Source organism: Equus caballus, chromosome 12 (assembly GCF_041296265.1).
Source record: "Equus caballus isolate H_3958 breed thoroughbred chromosome 12, TB-T2T, whole genome shotgun sequence".
Lineage (NCBI taxonomy): Eukaryota > Metazoa > Chordata > Mammalia > Perissodactyla > Equidae > Equus > Equus caballus.
In genome coordinates, this window is record NC_091695.1 from 49,172,149 (window position 1) to 49,199,589 (window position 27,441).

At 45.8% G+C, this 27,441-nt stretch overlaps 1 protein-coding gene across 8 annotated transcripts in view; it reads left to right on the forward strand.

The window, feature by feature from the left end:
- Positions 1-2,083: 2,083 nt before the first annotated feature.
- Positions 2,084-27,441, forward strand: part of AP2A2 (adaptor related protein complex 2 subunit alpha 2) — an 89,116-nt gene continuing 63,758 nt past the window's right edge. For 2 of the 8 annotated variants that reach the window (XM_070230335.1, XM_070230338.1), the window contains exon 1: positions 26,142-26,273. Coding sequence is in view for 2 of the 8 variants with exons in the window: in XM_023654807.2 (XP_023510575.1) it covers positions 2,840-2,906 (67 nt within the window). In the remaining 6 variants the exon portion in view is untranslated. Of the gene's footprint in view, positions 2,907-25,550; positions 25,603-26,141; positions 26,274-27,441 lie in introns of those variants that run through there. The other 6 variants (XM_070230334.1, XM_070230337.1, XM_023654807.2 and 3 more) reach the window with 6 other exon arrangements.

Below are 27,441 nucleotides of genomic sequence, written 5' to 3' on the forward strand. Positions count from 1 at the left end.
GTTTAGCTGACCCAGATTGCTGGGTGGCCCATGGGACAGATCTGCTGTTCCAGGCCTGCTCTTTCAGAATCCATCCTACATTCTGCAGAGTTCTGTTGACATAAACTCAGCTTCCTGCAGTTCTCATGGCAGCTAAGCCTTCCCTGTCTGTGTGTGATTTTGTGTTGGGACCTGACCCTCCCAGGTCTCAAGGGATGCGGTAAGGCAGGGGGCTTTGAGGGGAATCGACTTTTCTCTTACAAAGCAACTCCTTCAAGGGATGTCATTACAGGGTCTTCAAGTACAGGGACAACTTTGTCCAATGGGGGAAAAAGGGCCATGGAGGCTGGCAAGGGGGCTCTTGGGGAGCAGGGCTGGGGTCCCCCAGGCTGTCCCATTTACCCCATCCCAGTTCTCTAGGCCCACGCATGCCCCATCAGCACTCTAGCTTTTTTGTACGGTATTTGGGGAGGCCGTAGATTCAAATTCTGTGGGTATTTCGCAACAATCCAAATTCAACTATGTGTGGCTTTGGACTCAGTTTCGTTGCTGTCAGAGATGACATCTGCAGTCAGCAGCTTCCTGCCACCCTGAGACGAGCAGTTGGGAGTTTGAGCTCATCACTCTCCTTCTTCAGGTGGTCTAGCTTCATTCAAAAACAAACCCACCACAGATTTTTTAATTCCTTGTGCTCCACACACCATCCATGGCGGGGGACGTGCTCAGTCTGCAAAGCCTGGCCTTCCCCAAGCATGTCATTCCTGGTGACCACAGGTAGCCACCGGGTGCCAAGGACTGTCACATCCCTGTCCCTGAACCCACATGGGTGCTCAGAGCCTGTAGCCACACTCAGACCAGGCTGCCAACCCCAATTTTCTGGAAGGGTCATCGTCTGCAACCCACTCCTGAGATTACAGGAAGGAAACTGGGTCACTCATAAAACTGACAGGAGGCCTGAGCAGGCTCCGGCCTGGGTAGGAGCACAGACACAGCCAGCTAGCGCTGCAGGACGCCCCGGATACCATGGCCTGCTGCAGGCTCCGGGCTCTCCTGCCTCCATTTTCTCCTTCAGGATTCAAGTTTTAGGCTTGTGGGGTGGGGGGCTCTCACCTCCCAATGGTCACAGGAAAGAGGATCTCAGCTCCACGACCACCCTTGGGAACAGTGCTGTGACCACGAGTGGCTAAAATGTGACAGATGTCTAGTTCACACAACTTAAGAAATGAAACTGTTTCTAAGTACTGCACACTACTGAAGGCTGCCTGTCCCTCACTGAGGAGTGACTGTGGTCAGGGAGGGCCACGTTGACAGAGGTCCAAAGCCTGATGGTAATAAGTGATCTGAAGGGCCTTGTGTCTGGGAAAGTGATGGCACCAACAGGAGGCATGGGGTCTTTTGCATGGCCGCTTGTGTGTCTCATCAGGCTCTGGGGACTCCCCCAGATGTGCACGTGCACACACACACACACACACATACACACACACACACTTGTGGGAATCCCAAGAGGCTTGGGAAGTCCAGAGTCAGCACTGAGAGGAGGTGGGAGGCCCGCTTAGCTCCAAGCCCCTCCTCCGAGAAGCCCTCCATCTCAGGCTGAGCTGGCACTCTGTCCATGCCACACGTGGGCCCCTGCAGCCTCCTAGCACTATGCCCTGTCCTGTGAGCGGCTGCTAGGGGTGGGTCAGGGTCTCCTTGTCTGAGTCCCCTGGTCTGGCTGTGGGGGGGTTATCTCCCCGGGCTGTGGGGACGTGGGCCCTGGGGTCTCCCCTCCTCTCCTCCAGGATGCCCTCTGCTGGCCCAGCTCTTTGGTAGGTCTTGGAAAGTGGTACAATTTCTGCCTTTTAAGGATTCGGGTCTCCGCGGGTTCCAGTTTCCCCAGGGGGTCCTAGAGGCCCAGAGCCTGGGTGGGGTGCCTGGTCTGTGGGAAGGCCCCACCCAGGCCTGACCTCTCACTGGGAACTGAGGAAGTGAGCCAGGGTGGAACAGGGGTCTGGCTCATGGGTCTGGGCCAGTTCTGTACAGGACCCGGATAACCCCGATGAGGAGGGAGCTTCCTCTTCAAAGCGGTCAGGCTTCATAAAGTTCAGCTCAGCAGGGCCACCTGCTCTCCAGACAGACTCAATGGGGGTCCGGCTGGCCAAGGCCCCTGCAGTGCTCTGTGAGGTGGGCCCACTGGGGCCGTCCTCTGCCTCCACCCGGCTGGGAGAGACCCGTGGTGGCAAGGGTTAAAGGCTCTGGTTGGGCATTGAGGGATCGGATTAGAGACTGGGCCCCGCGGTCATCTGGTGCCACCGGGTGGAGGCGGGCCGTCGTTTCTCTCGAGGCCTTAGTCTCCCCCTCTGTAAGGAAAGGGTGGCTCTGGACAGCTGGGTGATGTGCACAGGCCCTCAGAGCTCCGGACACAGACCGGCCCCCAATGCCCGCAGCAAGCTGCTCCAGAACACCGGCTGGGAAGGGTCTTGGGGCCCCGGCTGGACAGGGCGGCGAGAGGCCGGGGGCGACGAGGGACGCGAACCCACGGACCCCAGCGCGCGCCCGCCCGAGCGTCGGCCTGCAGGGGGCGCCCCCCGCAGCCCTTTACGTGCCCGCCTTCGACGTGCTCGTCCCCGCGCCGCGGCCGCGCGCCCGCTGCCTCCCGTGCCCCCCGCCCCGGCCGCCGTTCCTCGCCGCGCGGCCCGGCGTGCGCGTGCGTGCGTCTGAGAGCGTGCGTACGTGCGCGCGCGTGGCGGCGGCCCCGAAAGCGGCGCTGGGAGCCTGAGGCGGCTGGGGCTGAGGCGGCTCCTCGGGCGGCGGCTGCTTCTCCGCGCTCCTCCTCCTCCTCTTCCCGGGCCCGCCAGCGCAGGCGCTCCCCGGGGCCAAGATGCCGGCCGTGTCGAAGGGGGACGGGATGCGGGGCCTGGCGGTCTTCATCTCGGACATCCGCAACTGTGAGTGGCCGGGGCGCCGGACCGGCCTGCGGGGGGCGGGGGCCGGGCGTGCAGGGGCCGGGGTGCGGGTCGAGGGTCCCAGGGTGCGGGCCTGGCGGGCCTGGCGGGGTGCGGGGCGAGCAGGGTGCGGGCCTGGCGGGTCTGGCTGGGTGTGGGTCGGGGGTCTCGGGTGCGGACCTGGCGGGCGGGGCAGGGTGCAGGTCGGGGTGCGGGTCGGAGGACCCAGGGTGCAAACCTGGCGGGCCGGGCGGGGTGCGAGGCGGGGGCCGGGGGTGCGGGGCGAGCGGGGTGCGGGGTGGGGGTCCCAGAGTGCGGACCTGGCGGGCCGGGCGGGCGCGGGGCGGGGGCCAGGGCTGTGGGGTCCGGGGTGCGGGGGGCGGGTCGGGGGTCCCAGGGGGCGGGCCTGGCGGGCGGGGAGCGGGCTGAGGCCCATGCAGTGGGGGCGGGGGCGCGGGGCGGCGGTGCCGCCGAGGGGGTTCCAGCGGAGACGCCCCTCCCCAGCATGATGTCATCTCGGGCAGTCTCCGTCTTTCTAGTAATGGAGCATTTAACCCAGGCTTCTCCGGAGCAGCGTGGATTTTCACTCGGGCAGTGGGAATGGCGAAACCGGGTCCTGCCGGGCAAGCAGCCTGGACCGGGGTTCTGGCTGTTTATTGTGCTCTGATTAAAGTGACTCATTCATTGCCCGAGGGGATCGGGACACCGGGGCAGTGGGGCGTGGGATGGCTTCGGGGGAAGCGCCGTGCCTGCCGTCTGGAATCAGGGACAGCGTTCTCAACGGCACGCGTGTCCCCCCCAGAGTGGAAAAATCCACACCAAACGGTGTAGCGGGCCAGGAGGTGCACGGTTGGCCCGCCAATAAATCTGGCTTTGGTGTGCAGAAAACTCCTGTTGGTTTTCAGAGAATGTCCCTTTTATTTAATTTAAAAAAAAACCCTACAAAGCCAGTTTCCTGTCTGATGTGTCTTATTTTTTCCTTGTTATCTCCCGAATCCTTTGCTCTGATGTCTCCTGCCTTAGGTCTGATGTCTATCACCTCACCTCCTGGTAAATGCTATTTGCTGAGGCTTCCCTTGAACTCCTCACCTTCTTGGACTGGGGTGGAGAACCCTGACTGTGGAAGGTTAAGACCCTCTGTCCTTTCCTTACTCTGCAAGAAATCAGTGTAGAAAGACTCCGTCAGATCAGTCCTATTACAAGTAGGCCAGTATTCTCTTTTTTCTCTTCCTTTACTATGTAATGTTTTCAAGACAATAATTTTTATAATCATAATGCATCTTGTAAGCCAGATGTGTGTGTGCTGCTACTTCAGGGGACCCCTTGTGCAAAGGCCTTAAATTAGCTATGACGTCTGTCCTTCCCTTTTGGAAGAAAATTGCACTGGGCAGGGCATTGAGGCTGAAACCCATTTTCTCAGACAACTGATCACCCACATATTAGACTTGTGTTCTGTGCTAGGTCTGCATTTGACTGGAAAGGGCCTGCCACTTAATGAGGACTCCGCAGACACTTGTTGACTGATTGTATAGGTCAGATTTTCTCCACCCCCGCACTACTGACATTTGGGTCTGATGGTTCTTTGTTGTGTGGAGCTGTCCTGTGGTTAGCAGCATCCCTGGCCTCTACCCTCTAGATGCCTCAGTTATGACAACCAAAAGTGTTCCCAGACGTTGCTGTGTGGGGCAAAATTGCTCCCAGTTGAGAGTCACTGGTGTAGATCAATGAACAAGACAATCGCTCCCCTGATGGAACTTATATAAGAAGAAGGAATGCCTAATCCTTCTTAGGGGGCCAGGTCTCTGTTTAATACGGCCTGTTCCTCAGAAACACCTTTCCAGCCTCATCCATCTGGTTCCCCTCTCGTAGGTCAGCACTCTGCCTCTTCAGAGCAGTGTCGTCAGTTTGTGGTGCTCTGCCCCCACTACACTGTAAGCGCTACAAGGTGGGGACCACGTCTGTCTTGCATGTCACTCCTCCCCTGCTCACACAGTATCTGGCACGAGACACATGCCAAGTGAATGAGCAGAAGAGTGAGCCAGAGAAGACTTCACCTAGGAGATGATTCTCGGGCAGATTTTGTGTAAAGGGCACTGCAGGCAGAGAACCAAGATGGTGCGTGGAACAGCAGAGAATTAACACGCTAAACAAGTGTGGGCCGGTGGCTAGAGGTGGGATTGGAAAGTGAACCCCAGCCAGAGCTGGTCTGAGCTTGACCCCTATGTGGCAGGGAGAGGTGTCCCTGCTTCCCCTTTCCCTGCCCATCCCTGATTTTGTGTGCTTACTGTTTTCTTGTGACGGTGACTGATGGAGCCAGGCTCTGGAGAGACCACTGAGCTGGCAGCAAGGGGTTGGACTCCGATAGTCTCTTATCAGCTCCGTGACCGAAGCCGCTGGGCGCTGAGCCTCAGTTTCCTCAACTGACAGAGAAGGGTGGATTTTGAGCTAAAGTCTGTTTGAGCTCTAAAATTGCAGCTCTCGTTTACCTTTCTGAACTAGTTTCTTAAATTTTCCCCTTTAAGACCTTTAAGAGCATGCTCTGTATCTATTTGCACTTCAATTAGGAATCCGTTCCCAGCTGACTGGCTGGGAAGGTTACTCCTCTTAGCACAGGCAGCAGTGAATATGCTCCAGGATTTGAAAAGGTTCCTGTGCCATGCCTTTCTGCCTAAGCCTGTAGCTTTTGTGGCTCAGGTAGTGAACTAATTCAGTGCTTCATAGAATTAACTTGATCCTTTCTGATTAACTTCAGCCCAGGGGCCACTGAATTCTGCTAATGTGAGTTCAGTGTGTAGGAGTTAGTGAACTGTTTCTCTCTTTTTTAATTGGCAATAAAAAAATTCTAATCCTTTTATTTAGTCCCAGTTTTAAAATAATTCTTTATTTCAAAATAAATATAGTTTCATAGGAAGTTGCAAAGAAAGGGACAGGAAGGTCCCAGCAGCCTTCACCCCGCCTCCTCTAAGGTGGACATCTGGCATAACAGTACGATTTCAACACCAGGAAACTGACATTGGTACAGTCCACTGGGCATATTCACACTGCACCAGTTTTACATGCACTGATGTGTGTGCGTAGGTCTATGTATTTTTATCACGTGTAGCTTCGTGTAACCCCCACCTCAGTCAAGACACAGAACTGTTCCTCATCACCCAGCCCACTTGTGCTACCCTGGATAGCCAAACCTGCTTCCCCCAACCACTAATCTGTTCTCCATCTGTTCTCCATCTACGTAACATCTCAAGGATGTTGTGTGAATGGAATTGAATACAGTAGTCCCTCCTTTTATGCGGGGGATACATTCCAAAATCCCTCGTAGATGCCTGAAACCGCAGATAGTACCGAACCCTATATATACACTGTTTTTTTGATACATATATAACTGTGATAATGTTTAATTTATAAATTAGGCACAGTAAGAGATTAACAACAATAATATTAAAATAGAACAATTATAACAACATACTGTGGTAAAAGATACTGTAGATCTTAGTAACCTCAGCATCTGGTTTTCTTTCTTTCCTTATTAAGTGGAGAACTTTCACCTTTTCACCTAAAGGAAGCACTTTACGGCTTCTCTTTGGCATATCTGAATTGCCGCTATCACTACTTTTGTGCTTTGGGGCTGTTATTAAGTAAACTAAGGGTTACTTGAGCAGAAGCGTACCGTGATACCATGACAGCCTGATAAGTGAGACAGCCACTGAGTGACTGATGGGCAGGTAGTGTACACAACATGGGTCTGCTGGACAAGAGGGTGATTCAGAAGGGTGTGCAATTTAAAATTTACGAATTGTTTATTGCTGGAATTTCCCATTTAATGTTTGTGGACCACGATTGACCGCAGGTATCTGAAATGTTGGAAAGTGAAACTGTGGACAAGTGGGGACTACTGTAGTATGTGACCTGTTGAGATTGGTTTCCCCCTCAGCACAATCCCCTTGACTTCTGTCTAGGCTATTACATTTATTGACATTATATTCAAACATTTTATTCAAAGAAAATGAAAGAACTGCAGAAATTGGAAAAATAATAGTTATTTGCTATTTATTCGGTTATTTTGGAACTTTTGTTTGCTTTTACACATGTGGTTATCAGTGAAGGAGAGTCATGTATAAGTCTAATTAACAGGTCCTTATGTACTGCCATTGACGTGTCAACGCTAGAATATTGTTGAGAATATAAAACAACTGCTGAAAATGTTGTCAGACTCAGAACTGACAGCAGAATAATCAGGACTGCTCTGAAAGGAGAGAAGAAATAGGTCGTTATTCTTGTGAGACCAGCCATGTTACCAGTGGGCAGGAAATTGCCATTTATTCTTCATGTGCTCATAGTGGGCACTGGGGCTATGCAGGTGCATCAAGACACATCCGTGGTGCTTGGAGGTATTTTATTTAATCCTTCCAGGCCTCACTCAAAAGAGGGGAACTAAGTGGAGAGATATAATTAGCCCTTTGGCAAAAGTCAAATTTCCGACGTTCTTGGAGAAAGCATGCAGTTTTTCTGCAGGCGCATTGATAAACTTGTGGAGTAATTGTCAGTGCTCTGCTCATTGTGGTTCTCACAAAACTTGGTTTCTTCTTGTTGAAATTGGGCGTGTCTTTGAATTATATTTTAGCATGACTAAAGATTAAAAAATTTTATTTGTTCATAAAATTCCATTTGTTGTGAGTCATAAATTGGATAAGGAGAAACTGAATGTAAAAATTTAAATTCAGCTTAAACTTCAGTATAAAAATTAAACATAAAGTTGGTACTTGATTTTCCTGTGTAGTAATAAAGATCGGAATCAGAGTTTGTCAGTCTATTTTTTAACTTTAAAGATTCTCAAAAAAATTTAAGGTTCATTTTAGTCTTGACTCTAGATTTTTAAAATGCTGACTTTTTGGAAAAGAATGCTCTTCTTGCGTATTTCTTTTGCACCCTTATGCATAATTTATATTGCTTAGAACCTGATTTAGGAAGTACGTGATGGAGGGTTAGAGGAGGGGCGAGCCACCAAGCTGCAGGAAGAAGGAAGTTTGGTCCAGGTTGGATTTTTCTGCCAATGTTGGGTTGCTCCTTCTAGGAAATACTGACGTATTCTTCCCGTGTCTTCCTTCTGCCTCCTCTGAAGCTGGGGGATCACTCTGTTTCTTTTATGACAAGTTGGAATGTCCTGGTGATAAGTGTATTCTCATGCCAGATACTCAACGTTACTTCTCTTTCTTCTTAAAAAGTGATTTTCACTCTGTTGTTTTTGGCACCAGTACGTGTCAGGATTTTGTAGTCGCAGAGTTATTGGAAAGGCTGTATTTGTGGGATTAAATGGCATTTCCTTGGCTTTTAAAAAATCAAGTAGAGTCAGCCCAGAGGGAAAGATTTGAGTGTGATAAAGGAAAGGGTATTTTGCACTAATAAGAATAGAGAGAGTGACTCTGGTGTGAGCTCCTGAGCAGGAGGGGCTCTGAGTTCCTCGGAATTCCACCTGTTTGTTTTGCAGGTTCTTGGGCATGAAGCTGCCCTCCCTTAGCTTAAATTTCAAAACTTATAAGGCTCCAAAAACTAAGAGTATTTTTTTGGAGTCTGTGGTAAACTCGGTTGGCAAAGACGCTGACCCTGCACTGCCATGAGGCTCTGTAGCGTCTCTGTCCTGGTGTGGGTGTTGAAGAGTGTGTGCTGCAGGACGCTGATGTGGGGGACCTACGGCTGTGTACAGTCCTTCCTCCTGAAGTCTGAGCAGTTCGGAATTCGGGCACAAATTGGGCCTCAGGTTTTGGATAAGGGATAGTGTCTGGGCCTGTTATTTGAAATGCTGTGTGGGGTTCAGAGAAATGGCACGTGTGGTCCCTGCCCCCGTAAGGAGCTTGCAGACAAATCAAATGCAGTGTGTTCATCTTTATTGAGCACCTTCTGTATTCAGGACTTCTGAATACAAATGAAGGGAATAGGAGGACATCATGGATCCCTTCCCTAATGGGGTTCTCAGACTTTGGAATGCTTCGTGTCTGCTGTGGCCTTGTCAAGCATTCTTCTTCTGTTGAAGTGTGTCTGGTGCACCCTCCACCCTCCCTGCCCTCATGCAGTGTGATGAAATGGATGTAGGATACGTAGGAATGGCCCCCTCCTCACCTGCCCCCTCAGTTTGGTCAGCACAGAGTCTGACCTGACTGAAGCAGCACAGAGGTTTGAGATTGAAACCACACGTTTGAGAGTTAGAAAGTTGATGGCTTCTGTCAGCTTGCGGTGCTGTATGGAATAAGTTAAGTAACTTTGCACCCAGTTGAAAAAAAAATAAATTGAATGATACTCAGAACAGAAATGAACAATTTTCACTAGGGCATGTGATTTCTAAGATTTAGATTACAAAACAGTATTTACTGAATCTGGCATTTGCCGTCTTCAAAATCTTCCTGACTTTGGTATGAAAGTTGACTTTGTTGAAATGTCATGAAAAGCAGTATGTGCTGTTGTATTGTGAGAAGAATTTCAGGGTGGATAGCTTCAAATGGGTGTTCCCACTGGAGGTGGGAGCTGAGGCTGTGTGATAAGATTAGCTCTTGCCCTCTTTGGTACAGAGAGGGCTGAAAGGGTTTGGCCAAGATGCACAGAATAAATAGCATGCAAGGAGGAAGCAGCCCTGTTTTAAAATAGTGCCCTGGAGACAGAGTTGGGAAGAGGACCAAGAAGAGTGTGGGGACGGTGAGATGCACGGTGCCAGAAAGGGAGAGACGAGCCTCAGCCTTGTCCACAGTGTTGCCGTTGCCCATAAGATACAGCTTAAACTTGTAGCCACACTCTGGTCCCTGCCTGCCTTCGGACAGCACTTCCTGCCAACTCTTCATGCTTTTTCCTTCAACATTGTGGGCAGGGAGGAGTTAGGCCGGGGCCCGCATTCAGCTAATAACGAGAGTGTGGGAAGTGGGGTCATAGAGACTTCTGTGGGAGTTGGGGAGCCACCAGATGGGAAGGCGGGAGGTGGACAGGATGCAGGCATGGGGCTAGTGGTCTGGCCCTTGGAGTTTGCTGTCTGTGCTGCAGAATTTGAAGGGCAGTGATGTGCACACATCTGCCCTGTACCCCAGAAGGAGAGGAAAGTCTTGTGACGAGGCTGAGACCCTCTTCTTTCACTAGGTTCTGGCCCCCGAAGCTCCTGTTGCCTGCTGTTGCCTCAGGAAACAGGACGTTGAGCGGCTGACTCTGCTGGATGTGTTCATTTAGGAAAAAAAACTTATGGGCAGTGGTTTGGGTCAGATCCTGATTCTGTTCCCTTTCCTTTCTCACATGGTAAATTGTGGCCCTGTAGAGCCTGGATTCTTCGTTTTTGCCTGAAATTTAAACCAGTGAGAGTTGTGGTAGTTTTGCATTCATCCTTCTCCTTGCATCCAGGATGTTCCCACCTATCTTAGGATTTGGCGTCTGTCTACAGGATTGCTTAAAAGTGTGGAGACTGGAATACAAATTGGGTTGCCTGGTTTTTGTTTTGCATTATAAGGTGTTTTTCTTAGCTTTAAAATCCCTTCTGATGGTAACACAAGGGTGTGACGAGGCTTGGTCACTTAGCGTACCTAGTGCACTTGGAGCTCCTTAGGGTGGGTGGTGCTGAGCTGGGATTTATGTTTCGCTTTTTCTGTGGCCAGCCTTCCTTCATGTGATGTGGTTGAGAGAGCAGTTACTGTGCTTCTATTACAGTTTAAAAAGCATTGAGAAAAGGCAATAAATTGATGTTGAATAGTCTTTTGAAACAGTCAATTAAAAAAATACAGCAAGAAACCGAGTATTTTGGAACACTTTTGGATTGCATTTATTGCTATTGAAAAATACAGTTCTGTAGCGTGTTTTTTTGTTTATGTGCAGTACAATCCGATCAGAGCCTTATTTTGAACGCTTTGTGCCTATGAGAATTGGAGTCTTCTGTGATCGAGTTCATGCTGAATTGTGCCAGGGATACGGCGGAAACATGCCTCCATCCACGGTAGTCTTCCTTCCTCACAATCTCAGTTACTTCTTTTAATTAGCTTGCAGCTTCTGCTCAATTCTCTGTTTCGGACTTTTGTTGCCTTATTATGTAACTACAGTTTGATTGTCCTTGCACAGAGTAGCACACCCACCTTTCCCGAGTGCTGAGAATGTGGAGGAAGAGGAGGGTGGGACAGCGATTGAGGGTCTGTTGGTGCCAACTTGTTCAGTCCTCGAGGCCTGGCCTTTTTGTGATTGTCGTCCTCAGGATGGGGATGTGGGTCCCTTGCATGGATGCTGTTCACAGAAGGACAGGAGATGCTCTTCTCTTGGGTGGTGATGTCTGTTTGATGGGTATTCTCTAATGCAGCATTTGCTGTAGATCTCATTTAAATCTTATAATAAGTAGCCAAGAAAACATAGTTCTTCGTATTACTGTAAAGAGGAGAGAAATGAGATGGAGAGGGCAGAGGGTATATTAGCTTTCTATCGCTGCTGTAATAAAGTAACACAAATTTAGCAGCATAAGCCAGCACTCCTGTGTTATCTCATGTTCTGTGGGTCAGAAGCCGGGCACAGCCTGGCTCAGCAGGGTGCTCTGCCTGGAGTCTCACACGCCCGAAATCAAGGTGTCAGCAGAACTATGGTCCCTTCTGGAGACTCTGGGGGTGGAGCTGCTTCCACTCAGTCCTTACAGTGTGGGAATGAGGCCCCTGTCTTTGCTGCCCATAGCTGGGGCCAGTCTCAGCTCCTAGGGCCAGCCCACATTCCTTCTCATGTGAGGCCCCTCCAGTGAATCCCTCTCGAGATCTAGAGCTCTCTGACTTCTCTGTCAGCCTCATATCCTGCCTCCAGGCAGGGACAGTTCTCTGCTTTTAAGGGCTCATGTGATGAGATTGGGCCCAGGTGCATGACCCAGGATAGGTCCCCTATCTTAATTACATCTGCAAAGTTCCTTTTGCCAGGGAAGGTAACTCCACAGGATCCTAGTATTAGGGTGTGGCTGTCTTTGGAGGGGCATTCTGGTATCACAGTGAGGTCAGGAAGGAACCTTTTGTTAAGGTTAATCCATTTGTTTAACAAATTTACTGAGTGCCTATTTTGCACAGTGAGCACAACAGACAAGAGTACCCTCATGTAGCTTACGTAGTGAGGTAGACAGAAAATAAGTATAATATATAGTGTGTTACATATTATATTAAGGGGAAAATAAATCAGGAAAAGGGAGTTACAATTTAGATAGTGCAGCTAGGGGTCAGGCGTGCCCTGGAGTGCTGGTGGATGGGAAGGGAGGCCAGTGTGGCTGGAGTAGGAGTTGGGGAGAGAGCCTGGGGCATCAGCGCTGGGTGGAGGGGGAGGGGTAGATGGCTGGGATCTTGTGGGCCAGTTATGAGAACTGACTTCATCCTGTGTGAAAATGAGGAGCCAGGGGAGGGTGAGCAGAGGAGGGATTTACCTTTGGGGAGAATTACTCCAACTGCTGTGTTGAGAAGAGGAGGGGAGGGGAAGCAGGCAGACCAGTTTGGAGGCTCTGAGCCAGGTGAGAAAGGTGAGGACTCCTGGGAGGGTGGGAGGTAGCAGATGTTTGTAGGCTGATGGGAAAGATAAAGAAGGGCTAGAGAGAAGGTGGAGGAGTGGAGAGAAGCAGAGGTGCAGGTGGAGGTGGGGCTGGTGATTGCCTGAGTGGCTCCTAGAGGAGGGGGCAGGCTCTCCAGCTACCAGTGAGGGGAGGGAGGAGGCATTGGAGGTGGAGGAGAAGCTGTGAGATGGCTGTTTAGAAGAACTGGAAGGGCCTCCCTGGCCTTCACATGTGGGGCCATCCCAGCAACTGGGCATATGGTTTTACCAGGTGTGCTCAGGTCTCCAGGCTTAGGTGCCAGTTGGCCAAGAATTGGATTCAGCAAGGAGGGGTTTTGCCAAGCAACTGCACAGATGGAGAAGGAGGGTCAGAGCTTGGTTTATGTGATAGAGTTGAAGCTGGCTAAGAGGGGGCGAGGACAAGGAGAGGGGGAGAGAGAGAGAGAGTAGATCCTTGGTCCTAGAGGGTGCCAGTGGTGTTCAGAGTTTGTTTACCTGATTGAGAGAGCTGAAAGGTTGGGGCTGTTGGGATGCCTGCAGTGAGGCATGGAGAGGGTGACTGTTAGAGTGACTGCTGTAGTGGGGACTAGATCATCTGAGGAGCCAAGGTCAGGGCCGTTAGGTGGGGTGGTCATGTGCACAGACATTCATTATCAAGGGTGGTGCTCCTAGCATGGTGGGGAGAGGGGTGGTGTTATAGTCAGTAATTGGGCAGATCTTCCCAATGTATTTGTTGTTATTTTCATGTCTAGTCTTGTCTTTAATTGAATGTTTTAGAAAAATAAAAAAAAATTAATGTCAAGAGTGTAGCATTCTGGATTGGTGAACACATGGAGATTTGGGGGGAGTGGCTTGCCTGGAGAGGGCATGGAAGCTCTGCATCCTTTCCCCATACCTTGCCCTTTGCACCTCTTCCATCTGGTATTTCCTGAGTTACATCTGTAGGGGAGGAAGACATTTCCTCTACCCACTCTAGGTCCTTCTGGCTGGGCTATGAATTAAATTCACATGAGACAGAATAACAGGAGAAAATCAAACAAAGCTTTATAACATGTATACATGGGAGAAACCCTGGAAAACTGAGCAACTTACCAAAATGGCAGAGGCTCCCATCTTAAATACCATCTTCAGCTAAAGATGGAGGAGGATGTTGGGGGTGGTGGTTTCGGGCTTCAAAGGGGAGGAAGGCAGTTCATGGAAGTGGAAAAGCAAATGTTTGATAAATAGAACTTTGATAATAGTGGGCTTAGCAAGGATCCTCCCAGTCTACCAGATACCCAGAGTTATCTATGCTGATGGCCTGTCCTGGGGACAGGGCTTTATTTAAAATGTTTTTTTAGGCAGTTAGGGGGGAAGGTCAAAGTTTCTTTCAAGTCTTTTATTCTTAAAAATAATCAAGGCAAGGCAGAGAGACAGATTTTGGGGTGGCAGACGGGATGTCAGCAACATGGGGTAGCGAGCTCTTCCCTTTGTCTTTCCCCCTTTGAACTGCAATTAAATTGACATTCATTGACCAGTGGAGGATACCCACACAGCACAGCAGGACGCCTGGGAGACCCATGCAGCTATCCACCTGAAGGTGGATGAACTGGCTCCCCGGGAAGTGGTGGAGATAGTGGTAGCAGGTGGAATCTGCAACTTAATACTGCCACAAACATGCTGGCAGAAGAGCAGTTCGTCAAACACCATGAAAGCCTACAGCAGCAATTCATAGCAGAAGGAGAGTGACAGATCTCCAGAAACCAACCCTGAAGTCACAGAAATTTACAACCTGAATGACAGAGGATTCAGAATAGCTGTCATAAAGAAACTGAATTACAAGGAAACTCAGAAGGAATTCAGTGAGCTCAGGAATAAAATTAATGAGAAGGAATACTTCACCAAGAGATTGAAACTATAAAAAAAAAACAGGAAGAAAATCTAGATATGAAGAACACAATTAATGAGATAAAAAATAGTCTAGAATCCTTAAAAAATAGAGCTGACATTATGGAGGACAGAATTAGTGATTTAGAGGATAGAAATACAAGAAATGCTTTAGGGGGAGGAGGAAAGAGAACTAAGATTTTTTAAAAATGAAGGAATTCTTTGAGAAATATCTGACTCAATTAGGAAAAGCAACACAAGGATTATAGGTATTCCTGAGGGAGCACAGAGGGAGAAAGGAGCAGAGAGCTGTCCAAAGAAATAATAGCTGAGAACTTCCCAAACCTGGGGAAGGAACTGGACTTACAAATACATGAAGTCAATGGAACTCCTAATTACATCAGTGCTAAAAGACCTTCTTCAAGGCATATAAAAGTAAAACTGGCCAAAATCAATGACAAAAAAAAAAAAAAAAAAAAAAAACGTTAAGGGCAGCAAAGCAGAAGAAAATAACCTACAAAGGAAGCCCTATGAAGCTTTCAGCAGATTTCTCAGCAGAAACCTTACAGGCTAGGAGAGAATGGAATGATATGTTTAAAATACTGAAAGACAGAAATTATCAGCTGAGAATACGCTATCCAATGAAACTATCCTTCAGATACAATGGAGAAATAAAAGGTTTCCCAGATAAACAAAAGCTGAGGGAGTTCATTGCCACTAGACCTCCCCTACAAGAAATGATGAAGCCCTCATACCTGACACAGAAAGGCAGAGGTCTACAAAGCTTTGAGCAAGGAGATAAATAGACAAAATCAGAAAACTACAGCTCTCTTTCAGAACAGGGTAGCAAATAATTATAGCTTAAAAGGTAAAGGGAAGGAAAGCATCAAAAGTAACTGTGCACACTTCATCTTAGTCACAAACTCACAGCACTAAGTCAGGAATGTAACTTAAGAAATTAAATATAAAACACTTGACCCCAGCCTCACCCCACTTCCTAAACTTGAGAGTCAATTATTTTCATTTTATAGCCATTTCTTCTCATATTTACTTTAAAAAATATGATTACTTATTAATTCTAAATTACATATTTATACCATTTATGCGTGTCCTTTCCCATTTAGTCATTATTTGTTGACTTTTTACTATGGAAGATGAGGATTTAACTTACCCAAGCTTTCCTTCTTCCATTCTCTAGTGTGTCACAATGTTATATCTAATTGATGTATAGCATTTAACGTCTAAAAGTATTCTTCTCAGCTGAGAATATGGTTCAACTTTTAATTTCTTTGGAGAAAGAACTGTTGTCTTTGACTTTGCTTACTTTTTAATGCATCTGTTGCTCTTCAGCCCCAGGTTTGGATGTGACTGTAAGACCCCCCTTCACGTGGTCAGATGCAGCAGGTAGCCTCTCAGCCTCTCCTTTCCCTGTTGGGAATGTCCTTCCTGGAGTGGTCAGTTCTGCTGTCAGGTCATTGCTCATGCTGCCCTCTGTGACTTCTCTTCACCCTAGAAGCCTAGGGCTTCTCTCTGGCTGGACCTCTGTTCTTTGGAGTCTGCGTCTCTCTCCTCTAGGCTTGTGTGCATTTGCACTCAGTTTGGTGGTGCATGTCTTTTGTGCACCTGAGGAAGAGCATGTAGGAGGTAAAATTGTTTCTGAGATTTCGCAGTTTTGAAAAAAAGTGTGTTTTTTATTATCATCCTTAATTCAGAATTTGGCTTGGGTAGAATTTAGACTGGAAATAACTTTTCCTCAATTTTGAAGGCATGGCTCTGCTCTTGGTTTCCAGTGGTCTGAAATTTTAAGATGCTGTACCCAGGTGTGGTGGTTCATGACATTGTTCAGCGTGGAAACTCATGTCCTTTGGGTTTGGGGGAAATGTTCTTGTTTTGTTTCTTTGATAATTTCCTTTCACTTTCTCCTTTTTTCAGTAATCCTCTAATAATAGCTGAAATTTGGACCTCCTGGCTTACATTTTCTTGGCTTTCTATCACTCATCTTTCATTTCTTAGTCCTTGTGATGTTCTGTTTTCTGAGACTCTCATCTTTGCCCTCTAGCCCTTCTTTAGAATTTTTTATTTCTGCTATCACTTTTATAATTTGAGGGCTTTCTTATTGTCTGAGTGTTCCTGTTTTGGTGACATCTGGTTCTTAAAGCTGTATTTTCTCTTATCTATGTAAAACTATTCATTGTTTTGGAGTTTCCTTCTCGGCATAGCCTCTTTGCTCTGAATTCATTTTCTGTAGGTTTGTTTTGGTCTCTGTCTCATGCTGTGAGACCTTCCTGGATGCCTGGTGGTCGTTATCTGTCCACTCACACGTACCAGCATCAGCCAGCATGGGCAGGAGGCCCCACTGCACGGTGACAGATGAGGGATCTCTCTTTCGTTTGGGGTGCATACATGTCAGTCATCCTTTCAGTCTTCCTCTGAATAACTCTTCAGACTCCTCTCTTGTTTGGTGGGGTGAGTGGGCATTGTAAGCCTGGCTGCCGTTATTCTGGGAGGTAGTGTCTCCGCATTTAGTGAATCTGTCACTCAGTTGTGACTTTTTTTTTTTAAAATTGGCACCTGAGCTAACAACTGTTGCCAATCTTCTTCTTTTTTTTTCCTGCTTTTCCTTCCCAAATCCCCCCAGTACATAGTTGCGTATTTTAGTTGTGGGTCTTTTTAGTTGTGGCATGTGGGACATCACCTCAGCATGGCCCAATGAGTGGTGCCGTGTCCATGCCCAGGATTTGAACTGGTGAAACCCTGGGCTACCGAAGCGGAGCATGTGAACTTAACCACTCGGCCACGGGGCCGGCCCCAGTTGTGCTTTTCTTAGGATGGCACCTCACCCTGCCACTCAGGGTGTCACCAGGCCTGCAGCTTCTGTGTTCCTGCATTTCCAGAGGGGAATTCTCTTGTCTTCTGCTGGGATTGCCTGGCTGCAGGGTCTGGTGGACGGAGTCTGCTGCTCCTTATATGGACTTCCAGCCCATGCTCCTGATGTCTGCCTCCTGAAGCACCTGGCACCTTCAATTCCTGAGCCTTTTCTGGTTCTCTGTGAGAAGGTTCACTTTAACTGGTCTTCCGTCCTGCGGGCAGCTGGGTTCCAGCTTGCTCTGTTAGGCTGAGTCAGTTACCACTTGACCATCTCTTGCAAGGGTCCAAAATTGGGGTGACTGCTCTTGTCATACAGTCTTCTCCTTTTAAGTACGTTTTTGACTAGTTTTATATATTATACATCCACAGGGACCTTCATGGCCTTTATGGCCATTATTTATACTTGGATTAATCACTCCTTGAGAGAAAGCTTTGGGAAAGAATAATTTGACTTTTAGTGCTTTTATTTTTTTTATTTATTTTTATTTTTATTTTTTTAAGATTTTATTTTTTCCTTTTTCTCCCCAAAGCCCCCTGGTACATAGTTGTATATTCTTCGTTGTGGGTCCTTCTAGTTGTGGCATGTGGGTTGCTGCCTCAGCGTGGTTTGATGAGCAGTGCCATGTCCGCGCCCAGGATTCGAACCAACGAAACACTGGGCCGCCTGCAGCGGAGCGTGCAAACTTAACCACTTGGCCACGGGGCCGGCCCCTATTTTTTAATTCTTAAAAATACCTTTTATTATTAAATCTAATTTGGGCAGGTGGCTCTTACTATAAAGCTTGTTTGGCATGTATTTCTAAGTGGAATTTTAAAAAGAACCGTGACTCTGTGGCATTTATTCTGGTTTTTACCTGAAGCAAGCAAGCAGGGAAGACCTTGTTTTCCATTAAACAGAACAATACAGTATATATTTTTGCGTCCCCACTTCTTACAGGTTTAGTTTGCAGTGCTCTGAAACACAGAAATCAAAGCAAGGGAGATAGGTATCTGATAGGATTGTTTCAGTGACATGATCTGTGTTGATGAGGCAGTTTCTTGCTGGTAATGGAAGATAGTAAATGGAAATTTCGCTTTGTGATTGTCAGTAAATTCTATTAATGGTAATGGTGAGTCAATCCAGGGGAGTTTGGATACCTAAATTTTCCGAAGAGTTACTTTAAACCCTGAACTTAAACTTTTAAAAATAGAAATATTTTTTACCCTATACTTCATCATGGTAGAGGCTGAAAGGGGGACTGCCTGAGGTAGGGTGTTCATAGAAGGCCTCTCTGAAGGAGTAGACTTGTGAGCTGGATCCTGAAGCTGTCTGGGACCAGCCTGCTGAGAGGAGAAGGGCTGGGGGCAGGGGGGGCATAAAGAACTAGTTCTCCTTCAGAACTTGAAAGACCAGCTCAGCTGAGTGTAGTGAATGGGAGGGAGAGAGGCAGAAGTGAAGGCAGATTGCTGGGTGGAGGCTAGAATGTGCTGGGCCTTGAAGGCCCTGGCAATGAGTCTGAGTTTCTTTTAGGTGTCATATAGGAAGCTGCTGAGGAAAATCAAATGAATGACAGCTCTAATTATATTTAAAAGGCTTCTCTGTGGAAAATAGGTTGGAGGAGCCCAGTTGTGGAAAGTGAAAGTTGTTATAGTCCAAACAAGAGACGTTGGTGGCAATGGAGATGGTGAGAATAGAGCATTCCTTTGGAGGAAAAATGGACAAGATTCACTGATAGGATGGATGTGAGTAAGAGGGAGGACTTTGAAGGAGAGTTTTCTGTTGGAGATAAAAACATCACCTGCATTGGTGGCGATTCCAGGGCTCAATAAGTGTTAGTTGTTTTCTAGCTCAATTTCTTAAAAGCTCTTGGAACAGTTTTTAGCACGTTGTAAGTACTCAGATGCATTTGCTCTTACAGATGCTGTATGCTGGGCACTGATTGTTCACCAAATGTCTTTTGGGCACCTACTAAATACCAGGCAGTGTCCTGGGTTCTGAGACTATAGCAATGAAAATAGACAAAACTTACTGCTCACATGGAGCTTATATTCTTGTGGTTGGAGAAAGAACATAATGAAGAAAATGATGTTGTATATTAGAAGACAGTAAGTACAATAGAGAAAAATTAAGGAGAGAAGGTGATGAGAAATATGGGGTTGTGGGTTTTCAACTTCAAATAGGGTCACCAGGATTGGTCTCACTGTGAAGGTAAGATTTGAGCAAAGACTTGAAGGCACTGGGCCACGAAGTTAGGGGGAAGACATCTTGGACAGAAGGAACATCAAGTACAAAGGCCTTCATGAGGGAAGATAGCCAGTATATAGAGGAAACAGCAGGAGGCCTGTGGGGCTGAAATAGAGTGAGCCAACAGGAAGATAGTAGGAGGTTAGGTCAGAGGGGTAATGGAGGTGGGGGGACAGGTGGTGTAGGACCTTGTGTCGAACATTATAAAGACTGTGGCTTTTTTTTTGGCATATGAAACACGAAGGGTAATGACTCATGGTTCCTATCCTTGGAATAGCTCAAGCCCTTGTAATGCAGCATGGTAAGTGGTGTGAGATGAATAGTGAAAGTGAGTGACTATCAGCTTAGGAGAGGGTGGTCAGGTATGATAATACAGGAGTAATGCTTGGGTCAGGTCTTGCTAAGCTGACAGGGTGTAGGGGCATGATCCAGGAAAGGGAGGAACACAATGCGTCACACTGCAGACAGGTGTGAGTGGCAGCAGGATACCCTCAAGGAGTTGTGGGTAGTTCCTAGTACGAGTAGTGCCTTGTAGGTAATGGGATGTGGCAGGAGACCAAGGTAGGAAAGGCAGGCCAAAACCAGATTATGGGGAATCTCCTCTCTAGGATGTGGACCATTAACATATTTTTTTTTAAAGATTTTATTTTTTCCTTTTTCTCCCCAAAGCCCCCTAGTACATAGTTGTATATTCCTAGTTGTAGGTCCTTCTAGTTGTGGCATGTGGGACGCTGCCTCAGCGTGGTTTGATGAGCAGTGCCATGTCCGCGCCCAGGATTCGAACCAACGAAACACTGGGCCGCCTGCAGCGGAGCGCGCGAACTTAACCACTCGGCCACGGGGCCAGCCCCCAACCATTAACATATTTTAAGCAGGAAAGTGACATCGTGCAATTTATTTTTTATTAGTATAATAGTCATTTTGAATGAGGATGGATTTTAGACTAGGCTTGGAGGCAGGAAAGCCAGTTAGGAAAAAATTGATTGCTCTGGTCCAGAGGAGATGGTGAGGGTCTAAATCAAGGCAATAGGAATGGAAAGGTAGGGGTGGATTTTGGAGATTTAGAAATCAAAATTGACAGGAGGCATGAATAGTGAAGTACTCTTTATTCATAGTGGCTTTGAATCTATAGCAGAAATGCCGTTTAGGTAGAATGGTGGAGAGAGGACGTCTGTAAATCTACTCCTCCATAAAAGCAATGAAAACACTGGTAAAAATGGTCCAAATCAACTTTGTCAGAACTCTGGAATTGAACCAAAGGCTGAAACAAGGAGGATTTATTCAGGAGAAACTGCTAGACCTCTAACTTGACCTACTCTCATTCTCTTCTCCCATGATTGTAGCATTGAAAATCGTCATCCTCACAGCCAGATAGCTATGAAAATCAGCAGCCTTGCAGCCGTTGGAGGGGACAGATCAGATTTGGAGCCTTCCTAAAAGTCCCATTCTCAGACTATTATTACTATTTGACCTGTCTTGCAGCTTTCTGGAAAAACCTCATTTGCAGAGCTTATTGTTATTTGACCTTGCTTAGTGGGAAAAGCTCTGTCCTTAGTGTGTTTGTGGAAAACAATCAGTGGCAATTGTTTAGTATCAGAGTTGGGGGCAAATGGGAGTCTGGCCAAAATCTTAAAAGGAAGGTGTGAAGAATGACGTGCCGTTAGGGGGCTTTGAAAGGTCTGATGGAGTCCTGTGGATTTAGAAGGCTGCACGTTTAGAAGACTGCATGTGCCAAAGGAAGACTTGAGAGGGCCTCAGTCTCTCACCTCTGGCTAATCTTGGGTCCCTTTACAAATAAGAAGTGAAGGCACAGGCAGAATTGTAACTGTTGGAGTATTGAACATGTTTCTTGGCAATGTCTGGCACTTTTTGGTTCAAGACATTTAAGCAAATCCCTGACCAGTCATTAACTGACCATTAAGCTAACTGAGCAAAGACTTTAGTAGCTGTAAATGATAGGGAATTACAGACTTTAAAGAACTAGTTCAGGAAAGTCACTAAGCAAACAACAGTGGTAGCAGCAACAACAACAACAGTAACAGCAAACAGCAAACAGTACCTGAGAAGGGGGGGAAATCTGATTTCCAGAGTTGCCACATTACGTTATCTAAAATACCCGGTTTTCAATAAGAAATTATGAGATGCACAAAGAAACAGGAAAATATAGTCTTTACGCAGGAAAAAAGTAGTCAATGGAAACCATCCTTGAAAGGTCCAGCTGTTGAATTTAGTAGACGAGGACTTTAAATTGGCTGTTATAAATATGTTCTAAGAACTAAAAGAAGCCATGTCAAAAGAACTAAAGGAAAATATGAGAATGATGTCTCATCAAATAGAGAATATCAATAAAAACCGAATGGAAATTCTGGAGTTGAAAATACAATAAATAGAGGGGCTAAATAGCAGATTTGAGCTGACAAGAAGAGAGAATAGGTTTGTTAAGATAATTAAATTAAGATGTATATTAAGGTAAATATAGACCTATTCTGAGTAATAAAAAGTGAAAAGATGAAGAAAAAGGAACAGAGCCTCAGAGACCTGTGGGACACCATCAGGCATACTGATATATTCATAATTGGAGTCCCATAAAGAGAGGAGAAGGAGAAAGATGCAGAAAGAATATTTGAAGATATAAATTTGCCAAATTTGGTGACAAACATTAATGTAAACATCCAAGAATACCTCCAAACAGGATAAAGTCAAGGAGCTCAATCCCTAGACACATGGTAGTCAAACTGCTGAAAGAGGAAGGGATAATCTTGAAAGTAGCAAGAGGAAAATGACTCATCATCATCTTCAAGAGGTCCTCAAGATTAACAGCTGGCTTCTCATCCATAACCATGGAGACCAGAAGGCAGTGGGTTGACATATATAAAATGCTGAAAGGAAGAGACTGTCAATCAATAATTCTGTATCCAGTAAAACCATCCTTCAAAAATGGGGAAATTAAGATATTGCTAAATAAACAAGAATGAGGGAATTTGTTGACAGCTGACCTGCTCTACAGTAAATACTAAAGGGAGTCCTTCAGGCTAAAATGAGAGGACACTAGATGGAAGAATACATGTAGAAATAAAGAGCAGTGGTAAAGACAGCTACATAGATAAATATAAAAGACAGGATAAGAATGTTTTTGTAACTTTTTGTTTTCTATTTGATTTAAAAATCATATACATAAAACAATTTTAATTGATTTTAATACAGTTTAAATAAAACTGTACTGATGGGCTCATAATGTGTGAAGATATAATTTGTATGACAATAATAATGCAAAGGGGGGGAACAGAGCTATATTGGAGCAATATTTCTCTATACTATTAAAATTAAGTTTGTATTAACCCAAACTAGGTTGTTTTAAGTTAAAGTGTTAATTATAATCCTCAGGCAACTACTAAGAAAGTAACTAAAAAAAGTAGTAAAATAAACAAGGAGTTTAAAATGGTGCACTAAAAAATATCTATTTAACACATCAGAAAACAGTGATGGAAGAATACAGGAACAAAGATATAAGACACAGAAGAAATATAGCAAAATGGCAGATGTAAATCCTATGTTATCAGTAATTATCTTAAGTGTAAATGGATTAAACACTTGAATTAAAAAGCAGAGATTGGTAGAGTGGATTAAAAAAAACATGATCCAACTATGTACTGCCTTCAGGAGACACTGTAGATTAAAAGATACAGATGAAAGGGAGAAAATAATATGCCTACAAATAGTAACCAGAAGAGAGCTGGAGTGGCTATAGTAATATCAGACAAAATAGATTTTAAGACAAAAATTATTACTGGAGACATAGAAGAACATTTTATAATGATAAAGGGTAAATCTCTCAAGAAGATACATCAATTATAAATAGATCTGTTTCTAATAACAGAGCCCCAAATGCATGAAGCAAAATACATGAAGAATTGAAGAGAGAAATAGATAATGTAACAATAATAGTTGGACACTTCAATACCCTACTTTCAGGAATAGATACAACTAGACAGAGGATCATCAATGAACAGAAGACTAGAACAGCTCTATAAACCAACGAGACCTAGTAGACATCCATAGACTACTCCAGCCAACAACAGCAGAATACATACATTGTTCTCAAGTGCACATGAAACGTTATTCAGAGAAGACCATATATTACGTCATGAAAAAAGCTTCAATAAATTTAAAAGGGTTGAAATCTACAAAGTATATTCTCCAACCACAATGGAGAAATTAGAAATCAGTAACAGGAAATTTGGGAAATTCATAAATATGTGGAAATTAAACATACTTCTAAATAACCAGTGTGTCAATGAAGAAAACAAGGGAGAATAAATATTTGAGATAAATGAAAATAAGAACACCGCATACCTAAACTTATGGGGATGCAGTGAAAGCAGTGCTTGGTGGAAATTTATAGCTGGAAATACCTACATTAAAAAAGATCTCTAATCATTAACCTAATAATCCGCCTTAAGAAACCAGAAAACGAAGAGCAAACAAAACCCAAAGCATTCAGAAAAAAAGGAAGTAACAAAGATTAGATCAAAGATTGGTTCCTTGAAAAGATCGACAAAACTGACAAACCTTGAGACAAGGTGATCTTAAAATTCATATAGAAAGGTAAGGGACCCAGAGTAGTCAAAATAGTCTTGAAAAAGTAGAACAAAGTTGGAGGATTCACTTCCCTATTCCAGAGCTTAACACAAAGTGATCAAGACCGTGTTGTTCTGGTATATAGATCAATGGAATAATATTGAGAGCACAGAAATAAACCTTTACGTTTTTGGCCAGTTGATTTTTGACAAGAGTGCCAAGACAATTCAGTAGGGGAAAAGAAGTCGTGGATCATAAACCTAAATGCAAAAGCTGAAGCTATAAAAATCTTACAAGAAAACGTAGGAGTAAATCTTTGTGACCTTGGGAAATGGTTTCTTAGATATACAACAAAAGTATAAATAGAGATAAAAAATTAATTGGACTTCATCAAAATTAAAAACTTTTATGCTGCAAAATACTATCAAGAGAGTGAAAAGACAACCCAAGAAGGAGAGAAAATACTTGAAAATCATGTACCTGATAAAAGGCTTGCATCCAGAATATCTAAGATGAATAACCCAACTAAAAACAGATAAAGTATTTGAATATACATTTCTCCAAAGTAGGTATATCAATGTCCAATAAGCACATTAAAAGCCATTAGGCAAATGCAAATCAAAACCACAATGAGATACCTTTTGATACTCACTAGATGGCTATAACAAAGGAGAAGGACAATAGTAAGTGTTGACAAAATTGTGTAGAAATTGGAACCCTCATTCTTTTCTGGTGGTGATGTAAAATGGTACTGCCCTTTGGGAAGACATCTTGTCACTTTCTCAAGATGTTCAACATAGAATTATCATATGGCCCAGCAAGTTCACTCTGTGTCCACCCAAGAGAAATGAAAACTGATGTTCACACGAAAACTTGTACATAAATGTTCATACCAACATTATCTCTAATAGCCAAAAAGTGGAAACAACCCAAATATCCATCAAATGATGAATGGTTAACAAGATGTGGTATATCCATATAATGCAGTATTATTCTGCAATAACAGGAGATGAAGTACTGATTCATGCTACTTGAAAACATTATGCTGAGTGAAAGGAGCCAGTCACAAATACCACACAATGTATGATTCTGTTTACATGAAATGTTTAGAAGAGGCAAATCTATAGAGATAGAAAGTAGATTAGTTGTTGCCGGGGGCTGGAGGAGGGAGGGGTTGGTGAATGACTGCTAATAGGTATGGGGTTTCTTTTTGGGGAGATGAAGATTTTGTAAAATTAGATTGTGGTGATGGATGCACAACTCTGAATATACTAAAAGCCATTGAATTATATGCTTTAAATGAGTGAATTGTATGATATGTGCACCAGATCTCAATAAAGCTGTTAAAAAAGATATAATACAGTTAACATTTGTCAGACTCAAATGCGGCTTTATCTTCCGTGGTGTAACAACTTGTAGTAATCTTTGAAATCTTTTATTCCAGTTTGTTGTGGTTGAGGATTTCTGTTCTGAGGCCCCTCCTTCCTGTGCATTAATAAAGAGAAAATGTAGGGAATATCCCTGGTGGTGATCATGACAGCCTCCTGGGGTCAGACCGTGCTTCATGTGTGCTTTCATTGTTGTCTTACCAGGTCCTCATCGCAGCCTTTTGATGGGTGGTACTCCCGTTTGATGAAGGAGAAGGTGAGATGGAGAGAGGTTAAGTTGATGGCCCAGGGTCACGTCACCAGTAAGACAGGGAATGGCATTCCAGTCCAGGCTGGGTTGCAGAGTTTGCTCTGTTGACCTCTGTCCTGACCACCTTCAGTACAGTGTTGAGGAATGATACCTTCCTTCAAAAATAGGCTCTTGTAAAATTTGTAAATTTCAGATTTATTACCTTAGGATTTTGGCGGTTTGGTATTTTTATAATAAGCTGTGATAGGCTCCTGTACTCTTTCTTTCTGAATTTAGGCTCTTCCCAGAACACTAATACTGTCAGTTGATTAGTTCGGCTTGCAAACAAGAAGAAATCATTAACCAGCATGTTATTCTAGAAGATGACCAGAGGCGCTAATTCTAAAAATCCAAGAGCTTTTTCAAAGCCTGTCCCCAGGGTGCATTCTTTGCTACTTACTGGGCCCAGATTGTAGCTTGTTTTTGGGCAGTGGCTGTGGGCTGGTCTGGGTTACTCATTAGCCACCAGAGCTCCTAAGTCCGTTGTGGGAATTGCTTGTTAGAAGCGCGGTGTCCTCAGTGGCCAACAGACCTGCTGCATTTTAGATAGAGGTGACGCAGGGTGAAAAGACCAGGATCTCTTCAGTGTGGAGCAAAGATCAAACCACAAGCGTGGCAGGGCTTACCACTGCCCTCAGGTACTCCTGCGGGTGCTCTTCTCTTTCAAAACTGGTTTCTGAAGTCAGGCCAGGGCAGGAACTCCCTCCACCACCCCCAAAGCAAATTCTTTACCTAAAAAGATAAGGTTTTTTGCTACATCTGCTCCCAGCAGTATGGGGCGGCTGGGGTTGTTGGTGAGGCCCTTTGCCTGGAGAGAAGTGCAGCTTGAGTGAGCATGAACTAGCCTTTGCCAGGGAAGCTCCTGATGGGCCCCAGTGCACAGATTGCTCCGCAGTGTCCTCACCCCACCATGCACAGTGGGAGAGGTGTCCTTCCAGGGCACTTGGCTAAACTTTGGACATAACTATTGATTCAGATGTGTTAATCTGCGTGTGGACTATCAGTCATCCATAGTCATACTAGATTTTTCTGAGAACCTTACCTCAGGTAGGTGTGTTTGAACCCGTGTGGCAGCTTTCCCGATGGAATTCCCCTGTTGCTTTTCTAGGCTTTAACACTTAGGGACAGCCTTGCTCAGCTGAGTAAAAGCAACAGCCGCCATCCAGATAAGGGCTAGTGTTTGTGGGCTTAGGTGCTGGGCACTGTGTGAGGCTTGTACTCCTTGATCCTCATGGTGGTGTCTCTACCGTGAGACGAAGGCATTGAGGCAACAGCCTAGACCTGAGCCCAGATGGGCTCCAGCTCTGGGCCCTCCACCGTCTGTGTCCCTGCACCATCTCATGAGCTCCCAGGCAGGCAAACCTGCCTCTCCTCGTGGGGGTGCCTTGGTCTTCCTGCCCTGTGGGGGATGTACCTGTTGAGGTGGGAGAAGCGGCTGGGGACAGTGACAGGAAGTGTCTGAGAGACTAGAATTCACTGTGGCAACACACAGGGGGGCCCCTAACCGTGTTGGGGGGTTAAGGGGGTTTCTCAAAGAGGTGACAACCTCACTGCTTAGTTGGAGGAGAGGAGGGGCAACTATTGTAGAGGTGGTAGAATGCCTGAGGACCAGGGTTGGGGAAAGCAGGCATGGCTGGGGCTCCAGTGAATCTCTCTGGGCTGCCCCCTTAAGGGAGGGAGAGTGAATGGTGAGCAGGGCCCAGAACCGTGGGGCCTTCAACATAGGCCACACAAGGGGTGTGGACCGCATCCTCTGCCCTTGGAAGAGACTCGGGTTTTGTACATGGGAATCCATGGACAGATGGA